Source organism: Pimephales promelas, chromosome 4 (genome assembly GCF_988280905.1).
Source record: "Pimephales promelas chromosome 4, fPimPro1.hap1.1, whole genome shotgun sequence".
NCBI lineage: Eukaryota > Metazoa > Chordata > Actinopteri > Cypriniformes > Leuciscidae > Pimephales > Pimephales promelas.
The window spans coordinates 28793935-28819235 of record NC_142772.1 but is presented as its reverse complement, the minus strand read 5'-3'; the positions used below and the strand labels follow the sequence as shown (position 1 = coordinate 28819235).

At 37.0% G+C, this 25301-nt stretch overlaps 3 protein-coding genes and 1 pseudogene across 6 annotated transcripts; all 4 read left to right on the top strand.

The window, feature by feature from the left end:
• The first annotated feature begins 2352 nt into the window (after positions 1-2352).
• epd (ependymin) lies at positions 2353-4574 on the top strand. Its single transcript, XM_039650170.2, has 6 exons — positions 2353-2502; positions 2693-2727; positions 3464-3598; positions 3714-3900; positions 3995-4079; positions 4258-4574. Exons 1-6 carry the CDS (start codon positions 2418-2420, stop codon positions 4379-4381), a joined length of 651 nt encoding a protein of 216 aa, XP_039506104.2. The 5' UTR covers positions 2353-2417; the 3' UTR covers positions 4382-4574.
• A 3511-nt stretch (positions 4575-8085) lies between these two features.
• panx1b (pannexin 1b) lies at positions 8086-15566 on the top strand. 3 transcript variants are annotated; one of them, XM_039650160.2, is made up of 7 exons: positions 8086-8343; positions 9639-9775; positions 9885-10084; positions 11775-11980; positions 12128-12438; positions 12579-12729; positions 13160-15566. In XM_039650160.2, the coding sequence occupies exons 1-7, from the start codon at positions 8163-8165 to the stop codon at positions 13231-13233; spliced, it is 1260 nt and encodes a 419-aa protein (XP_039506094.2). In that variant the 5' UTR covers positions 8086-8162; the 3' UTR covers positions 13234-15566. The 3 variants fall into 3 exon arrangements, with proteins under 3 accessions (XP_039506094.2, XP_088986359.1, XP_039506095.2); XM_089130233.1 differs by having other exon boundaries at positions 8145-8273; XM_039650161.2 differs by lacking the exon at positions 8086-8343 and adding an exon at positions 8362-9536.
• Positions 15567-17568: 2002 nt separating this feature from the next.
• ins (preproinsulin) lies at positions 17569-19407 on the top strand. Its single transcript, XM_039649896.2, has 3 exons — positions 17569-17673; positions 17795-17979; positions 19128-19407. The coding sequence occupies exons 2-3, from the start codon at positions 17802-17804 to the stop codon at positions 19274-19276; spliced, it is 327 nt and encodes a 108-aa protein (XP_039505830.1). The 5' UTR covers positions 17569-17673; positions 17795-17801; the 3' UTR covers positions 19277-19407.
• Positions 19408-21282: 1875 nt separating this feature from the next.
• Positions 21283-23226, top strand: LOC148981719 (uncharacterized; annotated as a pseudogene). Its single transcript, XR_016168328.1, has 2 exons — positions 21283-21950; positions 22690-23226. The product of XR_016168328.1 is annotated as an uncharacterized LOC148981719 (transcript).
• The last annotated feature ends 2075 nt before the right edge of the window (positions 23227-25301 follow it).

Below are 25301 nucleotides of genomic sequence, written 5' to 3'. Positions count from 1 at the left end.
CAACTCCTCATTTGGTATTCATTACATATATTATGCTTTCATCTTAAATTCACAATGAAAAGCTTCACTTGCTTTTTAGCATTTATACAAGCCAGTTTAAATAACAACATGTTTTTTTTGTATAATTTACAGTTACCCAGGCAATGTTTGTACCAAACAGGAATTGGAACTGTAGTCTGACTTGCAATCTGAGCAAGAAAATATGTTTTTTTAAAGATCCAGATTAACATGCATCAGCTATACGCGAATCAGTTCTTTAAAACTGATTTCAGAACACTTTTCCACACCCGAATATTTACCATCTAAAAGCAAATTTCAGAAACATTTCCTGACAATCCCTGTCATAAAACAGCAGTAGTGAAAGTGGCCTGCAAACATTTATATGGGGATTTCTGGTGTCCTCTTTACAAGAAAACAGAATCAATTATATTAAAAACTCTTTTAAGTTTCAATGCAGTTGAGTTTGTGCATGTCTCAGGTGTAAAGATTCAACAACAGCTGAATTTAACATTTGAGTCTTGTGCTTTCGTACCTTGTGTGACCACCAATTTCACACCATTCTTTGTAAACCCTAGAAATGGTTGTGTGTGAAAATCCCAGTAACTGAGCAGATTGTGAAATACACAGACCAGCCCGTCTGGCACCAACAACCATGTCGCAAAATTGCTTAAATCACCTTTCTTTCCATTTTGACATTCAGTTTGCTGTTCAGGAGATTGTCTTGACCAGGACCACACCCCTAAATGCTTTAAAGCAACTGCCATATGATTGGTTGATTAGATAATTGCATTAATGAGAAATTGAACAGGTGTTCCTAATAATCCTTTAGGTGAGTGTATATTAAAGAGATAGTACTCCCAAAAATTAAAATTCTGTCAGTAAGTACTCACCCTCATGTTGTTCCAATACCGTAACACAATTTAAGATATTTTTTATTAAATCTGAGAGCTGGGTCACTCTTCCATAGGCTTTTGAAACAAGGGATTGAAACTTGCCAGCCCAGAAAAGTTATTGAAGACATCGTTAAAATAGTCTGAGTGACTACAGTGGCTCAATCTTAAGTTTATCAAGCAATGAGAATACATTTTGTGTGCAAAAAACAACAAAAATAACGACTTTTTTCAACTATTCATTTTCTTCTCTGCGGGCCTCAAGATCACTCGAGGCTTGATTGATCCAGCTCTCAGATTGAATCAAAAATATCTTAATTTGAGTTCCCAATATTAACGAAAGTCTTGGGGTTGGAACAACATGAGGGTGAGTAATTACTGACAGAATCAGTTAAGCATTATATAATGTGATTCCTTTAATCATTGTAAACCAACTGTAAAAATAATTTGTAGATTTTTAAAAAGTGCTTGATGATACGAGTCTAATGAAAGTTTAATGAAATTTCTAAGCATTGCATTTTATACATTAAATAATGATCTGTTAATCATTATGTAATGTTTAATAAGTTCATTAGTTAACATTAACAAGCACATGATTATCTGAATTTAACTCTCTGTAAGCATTGCATAATGTTTGTTATGATTTATTAATTAAAGGTATTATAAAGTGTTACTAATGTTTCCTTCACATTTATTTAGAAATTACAGCTAGACAAAAAAAAAAAAAAAAAAAACTATTTTTAATGAAGAATCAACATGTTAGTAAGGAGTGAGTATGGAGTCTTTATAAGCTCTGTCATTAAATTCATTGTTTTCCTTCAGTAAATATTTTCATTTCTTTATTTCTAGAGTTGTTCACGTTCTTACACATTTTTACTTATTTTACATATTTGCATATTTACAATGTGTGAATGTGCGGATCGTACATATTTTACAAGTTGCCCAAGTCGTATGAAATACGAATGACCTACCCCTGACCCCGCCCCTAAACCTAACCATCACTTGTGTTTTAATTATTTGTACGAATTACGAATTGGTTGTGAGATAGCGTTTAAAAATCAGACGCAAATGTAGACCTTTGATAGTAGAACTTAAAAACCCAGATGGGCTTTTGTTTTCACACCTGTATTACCCATTTTTGTTTTTGTTTTGTTTTTCCTTGATTGAGACTGCACAATCATCACCTTACATGAACCAAAATCATGTGATGTGATGTCTCTGGACTTGTGCTCCACCAGTATGGAGCCAGACCCCCTGATGCCGCTCAGAGGCGGACGAGGGGGATTGTTTGCTTGAATTAAGCTTTTCTTTTTGACCCTATTTGTCTTGTAAATGGTTACTTGTGCCAATTTTGTCCAGCTCTCTTATTTGCACTTACAACAGAAGGTGATTTCGACATCTTTTGTTTATTGCATTGCTGGATCTCCAAAAGGGAGGGGGCATTTATATGGGGTGCAGGGGTTATATATAAAAAGCACAGTCTGAATGAGGGTGGAAGTGTCTGGACCTGAAGAAAGTTAGACAGCAATGATGCATACAGTCAAGCTGCTCTGTGTGGTGTTCTCGTGCCTCTGTGTTGTCGCATGGGCTTCTTCTCAACGCCAGCCATGTCGTAAGATTTTTATATACATTTCTTGTCTTTGTGGTTAAAGAGTAATCTGCTTTTATATATATATATATATATATATATATATATATATATACGTATATATATATTTTGTCTTGAGAACGTTTTAAATTTGAACATTCTCAGAAGCTGCAGATGATGTGGAAGAAATGTTTCTTTTTCATTTCTTTTTCAGATCCCCCACCTTTGACCAGTGGAACAATGAAAGTGGTGAGTGTACAAAATTTTATAGGATGATTAATAATTATAACTGACTGTTAGGCCGTACAATTTGGCTCAGTACTGAGAGAACCTTTAAAAATAATGCTGTGTCATCTGAATATAAGAACAAGCCCTAATTTTTTCACTATTTATAAAACATTCTAATTCAGTGATGGGCACACAGCTTTTTAAGCTATACAAAAACAAAGTGTTTAAGTGATGGTATTCCCTATAAAAGCATTCTAGCCTTTGTTATAAAACATTTTGGTAACCCTTTACAATAATGTTTCATTGGTTAACAAACTAATGTACTGCACTTCTACAGTATTTATTAATCGTCTTCGTTAATGTTAATTTAATGTTGTATTTGTTAACATTAGTTAACACAGTGTGAGCTACAGTAACAATGAACAACTGTATTTTTTCATGAACTAATTTAACAAAGAACAACAAATAACAAATCTATTGCCCTTGGTTACTTCATGTTAGTAAAATACATTACTGTAACTAATTCTAACAAATGAGACCTTATTGTAAAGTGTTACCAACATTTTCAATGTGGTGGAGCGCATATATTTTGCTTTTGCAAAAAGGATTTGACGTTTGTATTTGAATGTTAAAACCTTGTATTTAGTTTCATTACCAGAGACCTTGAGAGTTGTTTGAAAAATCTGAATTATTAAAATGACTAACTTTAATATGTTTACGGTTCTCTTTTGTTTGAAACGCAAAAACACACATTCAGGTTTCAACGGGGGGTCATGACCTTGCATCTGGAGAGTTCAGTTATGACGCCAAAGCGAATAAATTTCGTTTTGTGGAAGACACTACTCATGCGAACAAAACTTCGTATTTGGATGTGCTCGTACATTTTGAAGAGGTAGGCCTAGTCAGCGTCTCTCTCTCTCTCTCTCTATTCCTCTTCCTCTTTTAGCTTGTGATTGAATTTTTGCTGAACCTTATAATAAATATAAAGTACTTTTTTTCTCTCGCAGGGTACACTTTATGAGATAGACAGTAAAAACGAGAGTTGCAAGAAGGAGACTCTGCAGTTCCGTAAGCACCTGATGGAGATTCCACCCGATGCCACTCACGAGTCTGAGATTTACATGGGCAGCCCCTCAATCACAGAACAGGGACTCCGAGTCCGGGTCTGGCATGGAAAGTTGCCCGAACTTCATGGTCCTTACCTTTTTTTTCTTCTTCTATTTTTACTTACTTAGTTATTCTATTGCTTTTCAAAATAAAAACAATCATGTTTGGATTTTCTTTTTAGCTGAATACTCTCTGTCAACCACTTCCTGTGGCTGTTTGCCGGTCTCTGGATCCTACTATGGTGAGAAGAAGGACCTTCTCTTCAGGTAAAGCAGAGACTGAATGCACTATAGGAACACTAAGATTACTGCAGAGTATTCTATATGTGGCTATGTGATTCTGAAAGTTTCTCAGAAACATATTTGTTTCAAATGTTTTGAGGATGACTACAATGTCTCCTGCAGTTTTGCATACGCCAATTAACTGAGCTATTTTCTGCTTCAGTTTCTTTGGTGTTGATCCAGAAGTTGATGACCCACAAGCCTTTGTGCCCCCGGCCTATTGTGAGGGCGTGGCATTCGAGGAGGCCCCAGACGACCACAGCTTCTTCGACCTGTTCCACGACTGAAGAAAAAAAACATGACATGATATACAAACTGCCAAAGATGGCTACACGCAATAATAAAAAGAGCATTTAAATCAAAATATATCCTGTATCCATCTCTCTTTCTTCAGAAAATGCAGTTTCACTAACCTTTTTTGTCTTTTGGAACTTGTTTCTTCACTCTAATCAAGTCAATAAAGCTGAGCTTTCACTGAAATCCATTTTCATGTCTGTTTGAAAAATGATAAAGCTGTGTGGACATAATGGTGTGCGATAATTGGAGATTCTGTAAAGATTACAAAAAAATTACAAAAAATACATCCATTTCATGCATAAAAACATAAGCTGCTGAACAAACTTAATTTAATTTAAGAAAACTTTTCCACAAAATTAAATTACATTTTTTCAAAAACAAAATCAGATTAGTTTCAAATGATGGGGAAGTCGAGTGATCTGCAGCGAAAGCCTCTTTTTATAATGTCCAGCACTACTGTAGAGGTGTGACGAGACATTTATCTCATGAGACGAGATGAGACATAAGACTGGGTTCACGAGAACGAGACAAGATTTTTTGATGCAGGTGTGTAAATGTGTTTTGCACCATATTCACTGCAGCAACTGTAGCAAAAATGTGAGCGTACAAGTTTCTTAATTTTTGTTTTGTAAAATAGGACTTGTGCGCCTGCAATGGAGAATTTGAGAAGGTGTAACTGTTGTGTTGTGTTTGTGGACGATAAAAAAAGTCCACAAGTTTGCAACTTCTTTTACAAGGTCACTTCAGTAGTTTTGCACCAAAAATATCTTCATAAGAGTTAACCAATTGACAATGAATATACAATGATTTCCTAAGCATATGAAATATTTTCAATTTTTGTCTGTGTACAGGCCACTGATTCTACATCAGTGGAGCAGCACCGGAAGCTGTCACAGGTTTGATTTGGAGGTAAGTTGCAATGGCAGCCATGCATATACTGTCTCATGACATTTTACATATTGTATTCCTTTCCCAATGTAAAAGAAAAGTAAGAGTGTTCTAAAAAAAAATAGCTGCGGCATTGAATTTATTTTTTTATTATTATCAATTTTTATATGAAAAAATATTGTACAGAATATGATGTAATATTGCTCTCTTTGGTCTGACATTCAGAGTTCCAAAAGCAACTCCGCTTCAACAGCTTAACAGACAGCTAACCAGCCAGACATTTCTGAACATTTCACAAAAACGTTTCTGCACATTTGCATATATGCATGTATCTTAAAATGTATTTAATTTTCTTAAATGAGTTCACCAACCTCTGTGGACTGAAGATGAAAAACGCACTGAATCTGATTATAACAAGACACAGATTTGTTTTTAGGGGGGCGAGGCAGAAGTTTAGGGGAATTTATTACTACTTCAGATAGCCCGTCGGGGCCGGTTGTGCATTTTGGTAGCCCAACTGGAAAACACAATAGCCCTGGGACTTTAGGCGATTTTGTGAGGCCTGACATTATTTCACATTTCTTGCTTTACAGCAAGTATAACTTTGTTTATTCCCATTTTTATTGGCCAAGTGCTCACAAATAGCCTCATGTCTATAATGAACATGGATGGGACTGGTAACACAAGCTGCCATTCAGAAGAATGGAACTTTATAAGGTCATGAAAGGTAATTATTTTTTTTTCTATTTGTGGACCCACATCACCTAAAGCTCTATTCTCTAGATGATTTTTAGTTTTCAGTTTGTGCAAGATAAATGGCAATTGCTGTTACATTTTTCAAGTGACATCCAGAGGTCACAACCCGGCATCACAGAAGCTTCCATTAGTAGCCTGATGGCCAACCATTTGCACGCTGCAGCGGACAGAAGACTGGGCGCCATGGGTGCCAGAAGGAGCTGCTTCAAACCATGTAGATTTAGGCCCAATCCCTTTTTTTTTTTCCCCCTTCATTTTACCCCCTTACCGTGTCCTTCGAAACAGAGTGGCAAGACATAGGGGTAAAAATATTCCGCATGGAAATAAGACACCAATAGCCTACATAGGGAAGAGCCCGGACGAATGTGATGTTTTGAAATCGCTGCTCTCTGGCTTTAGATTAGATTAGATTAGATAATATCTTTATTTGTCTCACAAGTGAGAAATTTCAAGAGGAAAATACAGCATGACACGAGGAGAGGTGAAGAGAAAAAAAGGCAACCCCCAGACTATGCTCTTGTAAGGAGTACAGTGTGGGAACAGGAAAAAAAACACCTCAGCAACATTAGCACACAATCAGTACACTCTAGTTAATGGACAGGGCCCATTATAATGTTTGCTTTCTCGTTCTCTTGTTCCCTTTTACAGGCACTTGAGAGCCCTGGAAATGTAAATCCATAGCACCCCCACTGTATTACACTTCTCCAAAAAATAAAATAAAAACATATCAGATCTCAAAGTATGTGTATGTTGTCAGTCATTGTACATTTAGGTTGAAATTGAGTGATGCTTGGCATTGAAATTATATCAAAATATGTTAAAAAAATTGATGTAATTTTGACATCAATGTTTGATGTCACATTTATGTTGAACTTGAAATCGAAGCTTGATAGTGAATGATATCAAAATAGCATTAAAATGACATCAACATCATGACAACTTGGCGTCAAATAAATGTGGAATTGACATCAAATGCCAACCGAGCATGCCAACAAAATGACATATGCAGAGGTCAAAATCTTGACATCAAATTGACATCACTTTTACGTCAATTTGACTTTCATTTTTGACCTATTTCGCGATATAATTTTGACATCAATGTTTGATGTCATGTTAAGTTGACATCAAATGCCCTCTGAATTTTTATTTTTTAAAACCTGTGATGGATTCAGTTGCCTTCATAAAGTGTTATGTTTTGTACTTCTTAAATCTTACCTCTGAAAAAAAAAAAAAACTAATTCTGCCCCAGGCCTCAGTGTTTCTGTTTGTAATGCAAGTTTAGTGGGATGCTTTGTTGTTTAAACCAATACACACACATACACAAAATGTTTGTTTCTTGTGCTTTTTTCTAACTTCAAGAACTGTGGCCAGGCTGAGCAAAAATTATCCTTAGGATCTGTGTGGTCCATCCAGAAGGTGCACAACAACCACCAAAAAAGTTAATTGTAATTGAAGGAGTAGATGTACAGTTATGCATTTTGAGGTAGCCATCCGACCCAACCCAATTTTTATCAAGCTTGTATATTTAAGTTCAGTAATTTCACTTAAATGGCAATGAAGATGACCTATTAATTGTAATTTAAGTGAAATTTCTTTAAACTTAAATATACAAGCTACAAATGATCATTTCAAGTGGCAATTAGAGGCTTTTGTAGGCTTTCTATATATATATATATATATATATATATATATATATATATATATATAGCCTATAGAAAGCCTAGAAAATTGCCACTTGAAATTTTCTTCTTAAATGATCATTTGTATCAAGCTATATATATATATATATATATACATATGTATATATATATATATATATATATAATATATATATATATATATTCTATATATATATATATATATATATATTGCACACTTTGACATAGGCCTATTATAATAGAGGTAATATGTCAAAGTGTGCAATGCGCTTTTTACATATTCTTACAGAAGATTTCATCATTCTAGTAGGTCGACTGACTAAATCCAGAGCCATGTATTCATGGCTCTGAGTAAATCCAGTTACTGATTCCCTCTGGTGTTGTTGTTGATTGGTCGGTGAACCATGCGCGTAACCCTGCACACCGGAACTAGCGGTGCATTTGACAAAGCCTTCATTTCATCTTAACAATGGCTATAGCGCGCGTTGCGACTGAATATGTGTTTTCTGATTTTTTATTGAAAGAACAGAGTGAATCTAAATATAAAGGCGTGCGGCTGGAATTGGCTACAGACAAACTGGTCAGTTTTATCGCGGTTGGGCTTCCTTTGTTACTCATCTCACTCGCCTTTGCTCAAGAAGTCTCTGTGGGTCAGTAAAAACATTATCACACTACCCGCATGCGTAAAACGTCAACAAGGTTTACGTTGAAACGTCCGATAAGTGGTTTGAACTTAACTTATGGAGATAAAGAGGTTCAAACTCAAAACATGAAGCCTTTAAAACGTTACCATTTTACGGATTTGTACCAATTATTAAAAGGCTGTCAATTGTTGAGCTGGATGACTGTCGTGAACAACTGTAACAGAATGTTATTAAACATTCTCCAAAAACAACGAAGGACGTTTTTACACAACTTGTTGTCGATTACGTTACTTGAAGCATTATTATTTTGTGTCCAGAATGGGCGCGTCACTGCTGGGTATGCGCGTTAACAAAACATATGAATAGCGGTTTATAAGCATGCTGCGAACTGTTAACATCGTATTTTGGAGTGTAAATACACTTAATTCGTTTTAAATAATTATTGGAGCCGGCCAGTCGTTTTTTTTGTTTGTGACCGTTGTTTATTTTCTTTCGGCCAGTGCTATCGAGGGCGTGTCTCAGTAAAAGAGTGGCGGGGGCAGAAGTAGGCTAGCATCAATCACAACCAAATCAAAATATTCTGCTAAGACAAACTCTAGCAATCAAACCAATATCTGTTTGATCCATTTTATCTCTTGGTTGTTGCAACACTTATAGAAATAAGATTTCATTGTTGTCATTGTCTATCCTTACATTACTGAAAATGAAAAATAAATAAATAAATTCTAAATTAAAACCAATCATTATTCCATTGGTAGTTCCAGACTTTACTCCTTGATATGCAGTGGATTAATATAATTTATATTCCATGTGGTATAATTGCCACAATGAGTATATGATTGTAATCCTTTGACTTGTTAAAGGGATAGTTTACAAAAAATGAAAATGGTCAAATATGCTCTCATTCTCATGAGATTCCAAAGAACTATCTCTTTAAGAATCATTCCAATATGTTGATGGTACAGTTGCTTTTGGACATACTTCACAGACATTAAGAAACAGTATGTACATTAGTAATCTGTAAGTTATGAAGTTCTGTCCCTGGTCTCCTATACTGCTGATGAACATATTGGTTGTTTTGAAAGAGATTTATACATAGATAAATTATCACAAAGCAGGCCAACATAATGCACTTACTTAAATACGTTTAATCAGAAATATTGTTTGCTCACAACAAAGATGCAAAAACACTGTTCTATGTAAGTAGCATATTTGAGGATTTCTTTTAGATAAGATTAATCAAATACTTATTTCAGTCTCTTCAGGTAAGAAAATGACATGGTCTTGTGTAATTCCTCTAGGTACTCAGATCACATGTTTTCCACCCACTAATTTCACAATGAGACAGGCTGCGTATGTGGACTCCTTTTGCTGGGCCGCAGTAGAGCATCACCCTACAGACATTGGTGCTGATAGCGCCCCCCTTCATCTACACAAGGTATTGTAGGTCTACTGTACATTCAATGTACTTGGTCATGACGTGACCAAACATGTCATATCAAAAGAGGTGCTTGTATTTGTCTTATTCTCTGTCTCTTTACCTTCAGTTCTTTCCTTATATCCTTCTGCTGGTCGCCGTCCTCCTGTATATTCCTGCTCTCTTCTGGCGTTTCACGGCTACCCCTTCCCTATCCTCTGACCTCAGTTTTATCATGGAGGAACTTGACCGTTGCTACAACCGTGCCATCCGCCTGGCCAAAAGCCTCACAATCAAACAAGACAAAGACATTGCAGAAGACCCACACAGGTGTAGTGCTGTGAACATTTTCAAAACTCCAGCTAAATGTCCAGTTAAAATGTAATTTATTCATGTAATGGCAAAGAAGAGTTTTCAGCAGCCATTTCTCAATTCAATTCCATTCTTATTTGTTTGTATAGCGCTTTTCACAATACATATCGTATCAAAGCAGCTTTCCAGAAAATGCGTCTGTCTACATTTCAATTTAGAGGGATCTGTTATCAGAGGTAACCGTGTCCAAGTATTGTGTTTCAGAAATCATGCAGTTAGTTAATATGTATTAATTTTAGGCAGAAACAGTGAGTTACAAGTTTTTAATTATTACAAGTTGTGAACGTAATGATTTTAATATATAGAGATTTGCCATTGGTGCATATTGATTCAGAGTTGGCGTCATCTGTTCACAGGTGTTGGGGCATCTGAAATCTTAAGAGGCTGGATCCTAACTAGATCTGATGTACTCTCTAGTTACCTTGAGATTTGCGTCCTGAGATAAAACAAAAGCAAATGGACAATAATTAGCGCAGCTGCTGTTCATTACATGGAGTAAAGATAATCATGTTCATTTGATCTGATATAACTGTAGTCCAAGGTTATAAGGGGCATTATGTGAATGTTTGGCAACAGAGATGTGTCTTTAGTCTAGATTTAAACTGGGAGAGTGTGTCTGAGCCCTGAACATCATCATGAAGTCTACATCAGAGTCTAGGAGCCAAATACAAAAACCCCCCCTTCTGCCCTCTCCTTTAGTGGACTTAGGTGTTCTAGGTACTACCAAAAGTCCAGAGTTTTGTGACCTTAAAAAATGTTATAGAAGTTTTGTTAAATATACAGGAGCTAAACCATTTAGGGCTTTATAGGTCAGTAGCAATACTTTGTAATTGATACAGAACTTTAAAGATAACCAGTGTAGAGATGATAAAATTGGGGTTATATGATCAAATTTGAACTCTAGCAGCTGCATTTTGGACTAACTGTATCTTGTTTATTGAGGATGTAATAGGACAACCAGCTAATAAAGCATTACAGTAATCCAGTCTAGAGGTCATGAATGCATGAACTAACTTTTCTGCATCAGAAACAGATAGCATGTTACTTTTTTCTGGGGTGGAAGAAGGCTGTTTTTGTAACATATGAAATATATTTTGTGAGAGACAAGTTCCCGACTAATATAACACCCAAGTCTTTTACCTTAGAGGATGAGGTAACGGTACATCTTTCTAAATGCAACTTGTATTCTGTGAGATTCTTCTGTGTACAGGTTTTTGTTCCAGTAAGTAATACCTTAGTCTTATCTGAATTTAATTGAAGAAAATTACAGGTCAACCAATATTTTATATATTTAACACATTCTGTCAACTTGGATAATTTGGGCCATATCATCTGTGTTCAGTGTTCAGTGTCACATGATCCTTCAGAAATCATTCTAAGATGCTGATTTGGTGCTCCCAAAACATCTCAAACAAAAAATCTTTTGAGGCATCAATTAAATTCACTAATCATTTAAGCTTTTATTATTTTATTTAATTTCTAAATGCTTGTGAACTGACATCTTTGCTATTTAAACTTCCTGTCTTTCCTCAATCAATCATATCCCAAAACTATAAATCAATTAATAGCCTATTCTGATCCTACTGATAACCTTAATCTTAAAATCTCTTTCTCTCCTTCTCTCTGTCTCTTTCTCACTCACTCTCAGTGGTCTGGAACTGACTGAATCTTGTTTTAAGTACCCTCTGGTAGAGCAGTACTTAAAGACAAAACGCTTATCATGGGCTTTGGCTGCAAAATATCTACTTTGTCGGGTTTTAACATTCTTCACTTTACTGCTGGCCTGCTCTTATCTGACCTACTACATCTTTTGGGTTTCACCCAGTGATCAATTCTCCTGTAACCTGCGCAGAGGTGTGTGCTAGATAGTGTACTTGTGTAAATTTCCACACACGTGATACACTTCAAGAATGAATATAAAAATATGAGGGTGATTGGTCGGTGTGTGTCTAATCATTTGATGATGTCTGTTCTCTGAATTGTGTTTGTGTGTGTCTCCAGGTATATTAGTAAACGAGAGTGTGGTGCCAGATGCAGTTCAGTGTAAGCTGGTGGCAGTGGGGGTTTTTCGTCTCCTAAGTTGCATGAATCTGGTGGTGTATTTACTGTTAGTGCCGGCTGTGGTTTACGCTGCCTTCCAACCTGCTCGCCAGCACCAGCGCGCTCAATTCCTCCGTCCATACCACCTACTGCCTGCTTTCGGACACGTGCTGGATTTGCAGCCTACTAATCAGCGCTATGATGACCTCAGCATCTACCTGCTGTTCTTGGAGGAAAACTTGAGTGAGCTTAAGAGCTACAAATGTTTGCAGGTTTGTACATTTAAATTGTATTTCTTTGTCTGTTTTTTTTTATAAAGTGGTGAAAATGCACTAATATCTCATTCTCAGATCTGGATGCTGGTGTCAGTGAGGGAAGACCAATACATTTGTTTTGTTATGTGTGTGCACAGGTTTTAGAGCTGCTGTCGGAAGGTGGGGAAGCCCCATTTGACACCATGTGTCTCCTCAGGTCTTTAGGACAAGTGAGGACTGACATGGTGGACAGAAAACAAGCCCAAACTGTCAATGGAAATGCAGAGAAAGAAATCTCTGAAATAAAGGGTGAGTGTGACACCAGGATGACACACGGTATAACTTACAGTAAGTCACAGTTACCTGCTGTAACATCCTGGTTTTTATAAATGGTCAACTCCTCCACTGATGATTCATTCACAGTTTGTTTTTTAACTCACAATTCTGTAGATTCATCACAAAGCAACACACCATAAACCATTTTAGGAGCTAGAAAATAATGTGTTGTGGCACATTAACTAATATGGCATTTTGTATGATTTATTGATGATATGATGTTGGTTTATTAAAAGAAATAAATGTGAATCCACTGAAATACGGCTTTGAACAAAAGCTTGATTATGAGATTGAATGTGACGGTTCTGATGTGAGGATGTTATGTTCTCTTTGTCGGAAATTAGAAAAAGACAAAGCACTCAAGTAAAACACCAACTCTTATGAATGTGTTTTTTGTCTCTAGACGTCTCTTCTCTTCTGCTGGATGATGGAGTAAGCAGCAGCTGTGTGAAAGATGTAAGACACAGGGTGGTCTAACAACATATTACACTAATAGTGTACATGTATGCACGCATCTATAATCAACAGGTAAATCCGTTTTCAAAAGCTGTACTGCTGACATAAACTGTTAAAGTCAGTCAAATCACATTGGAAATAATGAGTTTACATGTAAATTGAATGTGAAGGTAAGATTATATAATGCTTGAATATTAGACTGAGATAATTTACTAATTGCAAAACTGAGCTGAATGTTTTCTATGCTTGACATGAACAGAAATTGGATGAATGTTTTACTTCATCAAGTTATTATTTATTAAGCTGATGAAATGTTGTTTAACATTTGAATGCATTGCCCTTTGTAGGTATTGTTGCAACTAATTAATCAAAAATTAATAATTTAGATGTTACTGATGTCAAAATACTAACAACTAACTTCTGCCAATGTTGCTTCTTGGTATCAAACACATTTAAGCAATTCCTCGTTTCATACAAATCATCTACAGTATACTTTGAATGTTTTAAAGTGTAGTTTACTCAAACATGCAAATCTGTGCATCATACTTAAAAGAAGAATTTTGAAATGACTGCAACTGTATAATGTGACTAAAAATCCATCAAAGCCACCTCGTGATTAAAACCATTTTACTGCTAGCTATCTAACATGAATCATGTTCTTGCAAAGTGAAGAAAATGGGTTTGTTTCCCTGAGGCAACCTCATAAAAACAGGGTTAAGCTAGAAGTGATGTATTCATATTTTTTTATTGACAAACTACAAATAACAACAGATGACAGCATGAGGAAAAAGGAGACAATTACATCAAATTGGAATATAAGTACAGTGAAGAGGGGAAAAAAACAGAGGAAGTAACTTAAATTACATATTGCTCAACATATTATTTGGCACTTTTTTTGTTATTAATTCTTTTTAGCGTGTTAACAAAATAATTAAATTCACAGAGAAAAACATTTAATTTGGGTACTCTTATGGCGCTTTTCCACTGCATTGTACGGTACAGTTCGGTTCGGTACGGCTCACTTGTGGTGCTTTTCCACTGCATGGTACGGTACAGTACGGTTCGCTTCGGGTCGCTTTAAATGGTACCTGGTCTGTTGAGGTTCCAAGCGTACCGTACCGGTACTAAAATGTGACGTGAAACACTGCAGATCACTGATTGGTCAGACAGAATCGTCACTACCAGCGTCACTACCAGTGTCACTACTAGCGTCATTGGATTTGCGACACGAGACACGAGACACTTTTTTGGCAGTATTTTGTTTTGCTGCCATCAGCCTCATTTTAAACACATTTTTCCGTCTAGCAGTTAAAAACAACCACATACCGAGAATCAGGAACACCATCCCCTCGATATTCTCCATTGTTCCTGTGTTGTGGGTTTGAAAATGTGGCGCTTTTAAGATGATGTCATGGCAGTAGAGGCGCGCGCAAATAACGATCAGTCCCAAACACTTTGAAGGGGTACTACTGCAGTGGAAAAGCAAAGCGAGCCGAACTGTTCCGCGCCGAGTCGAAGCGTACTGGGCCGAACCGTACCGTACTATGCAGTGGAAAAGCGCCTTTAAAGAATATTTGCATTTATGAATAAAATATTTTGCTAATAAAATAAAAATATTTCCTATATATTCTGTTCTATGATTACAATTCAAAAAATAACAAATTACATCTCCCAATTTTAGTTCAAATTCCAATTTTAGTTTTGAAGCTAACTTTTGAAATTCTTTAACAAGGGAACAACCAGAGAAAAGATGATCAATTGACTCGGTACAATTTTTTTACAGAAATTACAATTCAAATGATCATTACTAAATTTATGTGTGATCTCATTGGTGGGGTATATATTGTGCAAAATTTTTAAGTGTATTTCTTTCACCTTGTTGGGGATACAATATTTATAAGGTAAGGTCCATGCTTTTTTCCAGAAGTGATGTATTCATTTAATACATAAATGATGTCTTATGATGCATGCTACCAAGGGGTTTGCTGTTTAATTTAGGTCAGATGGACTTAACACCTTTATTTCCAGAGGTAATAACTCGCCATGTAATAACCCACTGCCTACATAAAAGCAATAATCAAATAAACAAACAAACCATAATGTATGATATATGTAATATAAATTATATTTCACTATTTTAAATGTTTTGCTGTTTTATACATTTATTTGATATGGACTGTTTTATATATTGTGCAGATGTGTTTGTTATTTTGTAGCTCTTATTGTAATTGTTTCATGCCTCCTTGCCTTAAATCCCTCAGATATGTTAAAATTGCATTTTTTTGTATGTTTTCAGAGGTGAGCACTTCAAACATAGTAAAAAAGTTGTAAATAAATAAATCTCTTTAAATGAACATTGGTGTTTTGCTTATAGCATGACCTTAAGACGCGGATTTTTAGTGGACTGCAGAAACGTGTTGTAGAATACATACTTGTAATATAAAACAAAAACCACCCCCATAAACTGCATTTTCCTCTCTGTTAGCTTGAATCCATTTAGCTTTGGCACGTTCACTACATGATGACAATCACTATACCATAAAAACAGCTTTATTATAAGATAACCTTAAAAAGGGCCAAAAGTCATGAAGTACACTTCATGTGTTAATGAGAAAGTACATCACTTTCTCATTTAATGCTAAATATGTTAAAAAATGTTTTTTTTGGGGGGAAAAGGCAGACACATCACATGTACTGTACACAGAGTCTCATAAAAAGCTGTTTTTGCTAAATAATAGTAGATTTTTCCATATACATTTTGTGGCTGAAAACGCTATTCACAATCTTTAACTTGTGTGGAATGTCTTTTAACATTATGAAAGTTTGTGGTGGCTTGCTATAAAATCTTCACACATCTTCATTGCTAAAAAAAAAAAACATCACAGTGAGGATGTCATAAACATTACTATGACTAACAACACATCTGATCACATTTTCTGGAGAATGAGATACCTGGGGCCAGTTGTTTAAAACATTTAATCTGGATCAAAATGATCCGGATTTGGAAATCCCATTTTTTCCTATCCAGGATCAGGTAATCCGTCTTACTTTTATGCTGGTTTTTCAAAGCAACATTGGACTGGATCACCCTGATCCAGATACACACTTTTCAAGATTACCAAATCCAGATTACCAGTGCTCTAAATGGGACAACAAATCACAATGTGGGCTACCAGCTATGTAAAGAACAGGTAGAAGAGCCAAAATGGGGTCACTGTAAGTGTTTCTTATTTTGAGACAAAACACAAATGGGGACAAGATCATTTTTATTTCATTTTTACTTTACTGAATAGCTTAATTGTTAGCCTATGTCTACTTTATCACTGTTACAACGGTTACACAAGTCAAGTGCAAAATATAAATAAAAGTATATACACTAAATGATACAAACATATTATTTGACCAATTTTAACTTTAATTTTTTTTACTACATTTTCTTCCTGAAATCCACCTTGAAATCCTACCACCTGTTGGGATCAGGATAATCCTGTTTTTTTTTTTTTTTTATCAAAGTTATCCAAATCCCACTGACAAGTTTTGAACAACACAAACTGAAGGTTCAACCCGGTCTCATCCCAAGACGTCATATAACTGACGTTTTGGGACGTCTTTTGACCATACGTCAATATTCGCCTTTTTAGGGCCCCCTTAAACGTCGGTAGATGAGGTTATGGGATCCTAACTCTACCCCATACCTAAACCTAACCCGTCACCTAACTGACGTTAAAGGTAAAGCGTCAGTTGTATGACGGCCCGGGATCGCCATCTACCGACGTTTAAGGGCGCCCTAAAAAGGCGGATATTGACGTATGGTCAAAATACGCCCCAAGACGTCAGTTATATGACTTTTTGGGATGAGACTGTGTTAGAAGGTTTGATCCAGATTAAAACTAGGATTGGATTCCCTGATCTAATCTGATTTGAGATTCCTGCTTTCCCTTTTGAACAACCCATTTTCAAGATTTGATCCGATCCGATAACCAAAATCCAGTCAGCTTTCCTTTGAACAACTGGCCCCTAGAGATATTCTGCTGTTTCACTCAAATGATCTTTACTCAGAAAAGCCACCATCTGTCTCCTTAGCAGATCCATGATCAGACCATTCTGTGTAAACTTCTGTCTGCAATACTTATTAACAATTAACCAATACCCACTTGAGATTGACAACACAGGCTACTAGACCTGCGTGAGCACCAGAATGTGTTTGTCTTCCATGAGCGAAATATCACTCAGGAGTGCATCTGAATTAGTTGGGCAAACACAGCTAATGTGGCATGTGTAATTGGACAGTCCCTTAAAAGTGTTAAAGTGTGTTTGCGCACAGGATTAGTTTTCTGCTGATTCGGTCAAAGACTGCATAACCTGTCTAAACGCATGTATAAAAGTGAGAATAACACGCTGTTTGCCCCAAGCAATCTCTTCTCTACCATCTCTACCATTTGTCCTCTGCTTCAAGAACAGGTAAGTGACCAGTAGGATGGTTAATCAACAGAAAATGCTATTGTAACTGGTGTATTGTTGATGCAACTTTGTGCATGACATGTAGATGTAGTTATGGAGCATATATCTGTTTTTCTGTCAGCGCGACCATGGCAGTGTGGCTCCAGGCTGGTGCTCTGTTGTTCCTGTTGGCTGTCTCCAGTGGGAATGCTAACGCAGGGGCGCCGCAACACCTTTGTGGATCTCATCTGGTCGATGCCCTCTACCTGGTCTGTGGTCCAACAGGCTTTTTCTACAACCCCAAGAGAGATGTTGACCCTCTTATGGGTAAGAAAGACTATGTTTCTAGTAAAAGAGCTTTGAAAAGTTCACTATTCTGGATAAGAATGATAAAATGATAAGAAAGTAATAATACTCTGGATACTGCAAAGATATTCTACCTATACTGTAATGTAAAATAACGTTTTTAATTTTATAAGTGTACCTCAGCCAACATTGCACGGTGGGGCCAATGTAGGCACGAAATGTATAAGCTCTACATGGGTTTGTCTGCAGGTTTCTTGTCAGCCCTATCCGAATTAGTGTTCAGCATGCCCATAGTCTTTGCACCTTTGAAATGCAAATACATAGCATGAATAAGACATAAATAATACTGATTAAAGCTGGTTTTTATAATAAAAATGTAAGCTATTTAATTAAATGACCTGCAGAAAGGTGACATAGAACGTGAAAATTAATTGTACCCCATATCATAGGGCGATGCCTAAAGTAATGATCTCTGTGTCAAAATGTTGGGGTTGGAAAGATTTACTTTAATGTATTTGAAAGAAGGCTGAATTCGTTTGATCAAAAAATACAGTAAAAATAATATTATTGTGAAATATTATCACATTAAAATAACTGTTTTCTATTTTGTTATATATAAAATGTAGTTTATTCCTGTGATGGCAAAGCTGAATTTTTCTTCAGTGCTACACGATCCTTCCGAAATCACTCTAATATGCTGATTTGCTGCAAAAATAAAAAATAAATAAATAAATAAAATAAAATATTAATTATTATCAGGATTCTTTGTAACATTATCGTTTTTACTGTCATTTTTTAATCAATTATATTTATACATACTGCTGAATAAAAGTATTCATTTCTTAAAGTACTGACCCTAAATTTTTAAATGGTGAAGCATAAAATATGTAAAATATGTGTAAAACAACTTAAGTGTGTAAAATAGGCATCACAGGCTCGGCATATTTTATGACGGTAATTACGAATTATTTTAACCGCAGTGTCAATGAATAAAGGTTTGATCTGATTGTCTGAATTTTTCTTTATTCAAATGAATGGTGAACTACAAAGAATGAACTTCCAAATAAGAATTGGCTTAGTTGTACACTAATATTAGGCTAGACTAATGTCAAGTAATGTCAAGTTCAGCGTCAATGTCACGTTTTGCCTATTGTTGTATTTTCCCCCAGGTTTCCTTCCTCCTAAATCTGCCCAGGAAACTGAGGTGGCTGACTTTGCATTTAAAGATCATGCCGAGCTGATAAGAAAGAGAGGCATTGTGGAGCAGTGCTGCCACAAACCCTGCAGCATCTTTGAGCTGCAGAATTACTGTAATTAAAGAACCTACATGTCTTCTGTCTGTGGTTGTAGCTGTCAATGACTTCACCCCCTGTTTGCACACAGGTATCAGCCTTAATGCTCTTGATTGGTTTTTCATAGAAAATAAAATTTTATCAAATGAATGCACAAGTTTTTGTTTTGATTTAAAATTCCAGTTATTTAAAAGTGCTGCATGTACTCACGATAGGGCACGGTACAAGACAACCGTATAGTGTGAAAACACCCTAACATTCTAAGTGGACAATTTAAATTATAAGTCGACACCAAATTGTAGGCTGATATGTTTCATATTTCCTGAATGCAAGGTTTATTTTATTAAGTTGTGGGAAAATACGTAGGCTACGTTATGAAATTCTAAAGGTGTCAAAAGGTATCAACTACAGATAGATGCTTATACTATAGACTTGCCACTTCTTAAAGGGTTAGTTCACCCAAAAATGAAAATTAAGTCATTAATTACTCACCCCCATGCTGTACCAACCCCGTAAGACCTTCGTTCGTCTTCGGAACACAAATGAAGATATTTTTGATTAAATTTGAGAGCTGTATAACTACCACATTGGCTCCTAAGGGACTGCCTCTTGACGGCCCAAAAAGTCAATGAAGAAAATGTTTAAATATCCCAAGTGACTACCGTGGCTCAACTATATGTTTATCAAGCGACGCGAATACTTTTTGTGCGAAAAAACAAACAAAAATAACGAGTTTATTCGACTATTTCTTTTCTTCCTTGTAGGCCAGAACGAGACTTCCTTAGATTTCCACGACGCATGCGCGAGATTTGCGATCTGCTCACACCAGCTTACACTACTTCAGATCGCAATTCTCGCGCATGCGTCGTGGAAATCTAAGGAAGTCTCGTTCTGGCCTACAAGGAAGAAAAGAAATAGTCGAATAAACTCGTTATTTTTGTTTGTTTTTTCGCACAAAAAGTATTTGCGTCGCTCGATAAACATATAGTTGAGCCACGGTAGTCACTTGGGATATTTAAACATTTTCTTCATTGACTTTCTGGGCCGTCAAGAGGCAGTCCCTTAGGAGCCAATGTGGTAGTTATACAGCTCTCAAATTTAATCAAAAATATCTTCATTTGTGTTCCGAAGACGAACGAAAGTCTTACGGGGTTGGTACAGCATGGGGGTGAGTAATTAATGACTTAATTTTCATTTTTGGGTGAACTAACCCTTTAAGACACACACTTAATTCTGACTATATGAAGCGTCATATGATTATTATAAATGGGTAGGCTATAGGACATGGGGAGATAATCAGAGACGCATGTTCATGACCTCTTGTTAAATATTATTACAGGTGTCAAAATTCAAAATATACAATCGTATTATTGGAAAGATAACTTTTTAAATACACTATTTTGGGGATTTCGCTTTGAATAAACATAATAGTTTTATTCAATAAGGATGCAACAACAAAAAAAATGGCCCAAAAGTGACACTAAAGACATCTATAATGTTACAAAATATTTCTATCTCCAGATTCAGCCTGGACAACACTCTCTACATCTCTCTCTTTCTCGTCCTCATCCTCTTCCTCCGCGTCTACCTCTTACACGTACTCCTCTCCTCAGCGTAATAGGCTAAATGCCATAAATGCCAATGGTTGTTGTGACGTACTTCCACTGAAATGTCAGCCACCACGACTACTTCCGGTTATGGACTCTGTAGAACCTGCAAACAACAACAACAGACTGTTAATCATGTGTTTATGGAATGTCAACAGTAGGCCTATAAAAGGCAAAGAGAACAACTTTATTCTGTAATGTCAGTAGATGGATTACAAGCGGTGACACTGATATTTTGAGATATTTTGATTTTAGATATTCAGATATTTTGAATCCTCATGAGAACCGAGGATTCCAATCGAGGGAGGATAGTGGAATCAGTCATTGGTTTTATAGCCCTCTGAGAATGATGGTGCTGTAAAGCGATACCGAGACTGAACTGTGGGAGGCAGCAATATGCCGTAAGGCATCTAGTCTGCCGGAAAGCCAGAAGAAGAAGAAGTACTTCCGGTTAGCCTAAGTGACGCGTCGACTTGTTTTTGGTAGCTGCATTTAGTTAATATGAAGTCATCAAAATTTAAATACCAGAGAGTGTCTGGTACTACTGCCGAACACTGCTGTGTGCCACGGTGCCAGGCATCCGCAAAGTACAATTCTGTCCTTAGTTTTTTTACTTTTCCTGCTGATGAGGAGCTGAGGCGTAAGTGGATAGTCAATATACGCAGGGACAAATTCACCGTGACACCTCACACCCGGGTGTGTAGCCGGCACTTCAGAACGGAAGACATCCGTGAACCAGCATCAGAAACAGGTCGTCGGCGGTTAAAAAAGGGTGTTGTTCCGGTTTTATTTGAGTGGAACAACTTCTCCCTTCCACCTACAAGAGCGGGCGGTTGGGAGAGAAGGGAAAGACCACCGCAGCCAGAGGATGCCTGGGAGGATACACCGGACCACGGAACACCCGGCGTCCCCATGGAACACGACTACACGTCGAAACCTGAAGCTGCAGTGGTTGATTTGGTGTTGGAGGAAAATGCGTCTCTCCGGGAGGAAAATCGTCTGTTGCGCCAACAGGTCGAGGGCCTAAACTGAGGCAGCGGTTCGGCATTCATCGTTTTGCTGCCTCGGACAAGGATATCCGGTTCTTTACAAGGTACGTCTAGACTGGTACGTTTAGGCTAACGTTTGTTTGTGTGTGTGTTTGTGTGTTTGTTTGTTTGTTTGTTTGTTTGTGTGTGTGTGTGTGTGTGTGTGTGTGTGTGTGTGTGTGTGTGTGTGTGAGAGAGGGAGAGGGAGAGAGAGAGATCTAGTCAGGAGCATGCTTCCTAGATTTTTTTGTTTTGTTTTTTACGCCATTACACTGTTTAAAGCATAAGAAACAAATGAAAATTTATATTTTATTCATGTTATGCTATGCACGTATGCCTCTGTAGAGAACAACAGATTATTTAAAAATAAAATGACATGAATTCACATGCATAAGTAAAAAATAATGTTTTTGTTTGTTTGTTTTTATTCACCAATCAATTTCTAAGTTTCAGGACTTTTTTTAACCAAGCTTTGTTTAAAAGACAATTCTCATCTATGTTATGAAATACATAATGGAATTGATTGATATATGATTTTCTATTGCAACATTTTCCATCCCAAAAAAAGTGTAATAATGGTACTATTGATTGGCAACATTTTCATATAATATTAAATAATTATTAGGAATATTGATATGTAACTTATTTCCCTATTCATTGTTCTGTTTCCCAAAATGCCTGATAAACAATGTGCCTTAGTGTTTTCAATTTGGCACAAATACATTTAATCAAAGTTATGTGTGTACATTTTGTGTAGTTAATTATGAACGTTATTAATAGTGTATCTGTATTCCATTTCTTTAGGTTTGCATCACATGATCTACTGATGCATTTCTGGGGCTTGATTGCAAACTCACTACTATCCATGGCCAGTGTTCAACAAGCGCAAAGAGGAGCTCTCACAGAGTCAAATGCTACAGCCCATTCCCTGCAGCCCATTGACGAGTTTTTTTCTATTTTTGAATTACCTTGCCCCCTCGGGTCTAAGCAACGGGATCTTGCTGACCGGTATGGTATTCATCAGTCCACGGTCAGCAGAATCATTACAACATGAAGCAACTTCCTGTTCACAGTACTCGGCTCAGTGAGGATCTGGATACCCGAAGAGGAGATACAGAGAAAACTGCCTGACTTTAAGGACTACCCTGACACCACAGTCATCCTTGACTGCACTGAGCTGAGGTGTCAATAGCCATGTTTCCATCGACACGTTTTTTGAAATTTCATGAAAATCGACTCAAATGAAATACGTTCGGTCTCATCGGATTTTATCTTGATCGATATACAGCTAATGCAATAAAAGCTGATGGAAACGTTATTTTCCGAATAAATAATGAATTGCGATTAAGTTTTATGCCCTTTTATGGTTGCAACACGTCAGAAGACGAGTTTATTTCCGGCCAGTCTGTTTGCGCACACATGGCGGATGTCAACAAAGACAGATGTAAGTGGACAAAGCAAAAAGATGCTTCAACCAAAGGGTTTCCGTGAACCACGATCTCCCAGAACTGATGGAGCGCTGTCGTTCCCAAACCACAGTCACTTCCGCTGTCGTCGGGCATACGTGCATCGGCATCATCATAGCAATGTTTATAGCGTCGTTGTTTTCTTAGGTTAGTTTTGCTTGTTTTTACGTGGTTTGGTTGAATTCTAATGTAGAATGTGGTCTGTTATTTCTTGTTAAAAGACTGCGGCAATGCTAACTAACACACCGTTGCCATGGACGCAGTTCAGAGACGGAACCATGGACGTAACAGACTATTTTGTGTCAAATTATTGATTTATTTAGTTGATTTATATGTAATAAGCAGGATAATATATAGCGAGGCTGTTGTTATAGCGAATACAACCAACAACCGCCTCGCATACATTATCCCATTCATATGTCGCTATCAGCTGGCACATAAGCATAGGCTTGATCATTTGATCAATTCGATATACCAATTTGATCGCAAAACAGCATGTGACGTCATTACGTACAGGTTTTTATTCGCTTTAAAGCCGTTGGATGGAAACACACTTTCACCAGCTTTATCCACATGAGTTTTTTTAACCGAACTTCAGATAATTCGATTGACAAGTGGATGGAAACATGGCTAATGTCCATCTTCCCCTCTCCTCCAAAGTGAGGTATTTTCCTTCTACAAGTCCCACTGCACTCTGAAGGGGCTCATTTGGATTGCACCACATGGGCCAGTGACATTTGTCTCTGCGGCTGCGCTGAATGCAGGGTCTGTCAGCGACAAACAGATTACCCGTGAATCTGGTATCCTTAGGCCGTGTGTCCACGAAAGCGTTTTCCACGGGCCTGGCGTATGTTTTCAATTGTTTTCAATGGGAGCGCCACATTTTTTAAATGCCATGAGCGTACCGAGGCGCTGAGCGTCTTTTTCCACGATGAAGCGCCGAGCGCCCAGCGTTTTTTACTGGTCGCTGGGAGTTGAAAAATGTTCAACTTTGGATGAAACGCAGCGCTCATCACTGTCACATTTTACCCAGCCGTCCAATCACAGTGGAGGAGGGGCGGGACTAAACCACACCGACCAACTGTCACAACATTCAAACTGCTGCATATATTCTGTATCATAGCAACGAAACGTCTCAACAGAAAAAACGCCGCGCTGCCAAAATGCTCTCAAGCGGCCAAAGCACGGCGTCTTCAGCAGAGCGTCTAGCGTTTTCAGCTGGCTAAAAACGCTTTGGTGGAACACACGGCCTTAATCTGCGCAAACCTGGGATGGCTGTCATGGTAGACAGAGGTTTCCTCATCAATGACATTGTGTCCTGCAAGGTTTACAGGCCAGCCTTCCTCTCTGGCAGGCCTCAAATGTCTGCATCTGAGGTTAGGTAGACCCAGGTCACAAAAACAATATGTATGTTTCACATTTTTACTGCATGGTCTTTGCAATTCTAATTTATTCTGAGCATTGTGCAAAAGAAAAAATACACCCTTATTTACAACAAACATAAACTCCCTTTGGGTAGATCGGTGCACAACTAAACCATATCACAGTACATATTGGAACTGAACATACAACATACATATACTGTAAATCATTCATGCACACCTCTTCTCATCAGTGAATTGAAATTTATCATTTAGGATAAACAAGTTTTTTTTAAAGATAAAAAAATGTAAAATTTGCTTGAAGGATTTTGACAACTAGTTTAACATTGTTGTGATGCCTCAAGCAATGAAATGAGGACTATTAGTTTTATATGGAATTACTATATTTAGCATTCACAAGTATAGTTAATTTGGACTGATATGACATAAGCAAATGATAATGTTATAAAACAAAAAATGACAAAATGTTGTGCAAATGTAAATTGTCATGTGAGAATTGCACCAAAGCGACTGAGCAAAACTATAAAAATAACGGTTAGTAATCTGCTTTTGTTTGGTCTCTCATTTT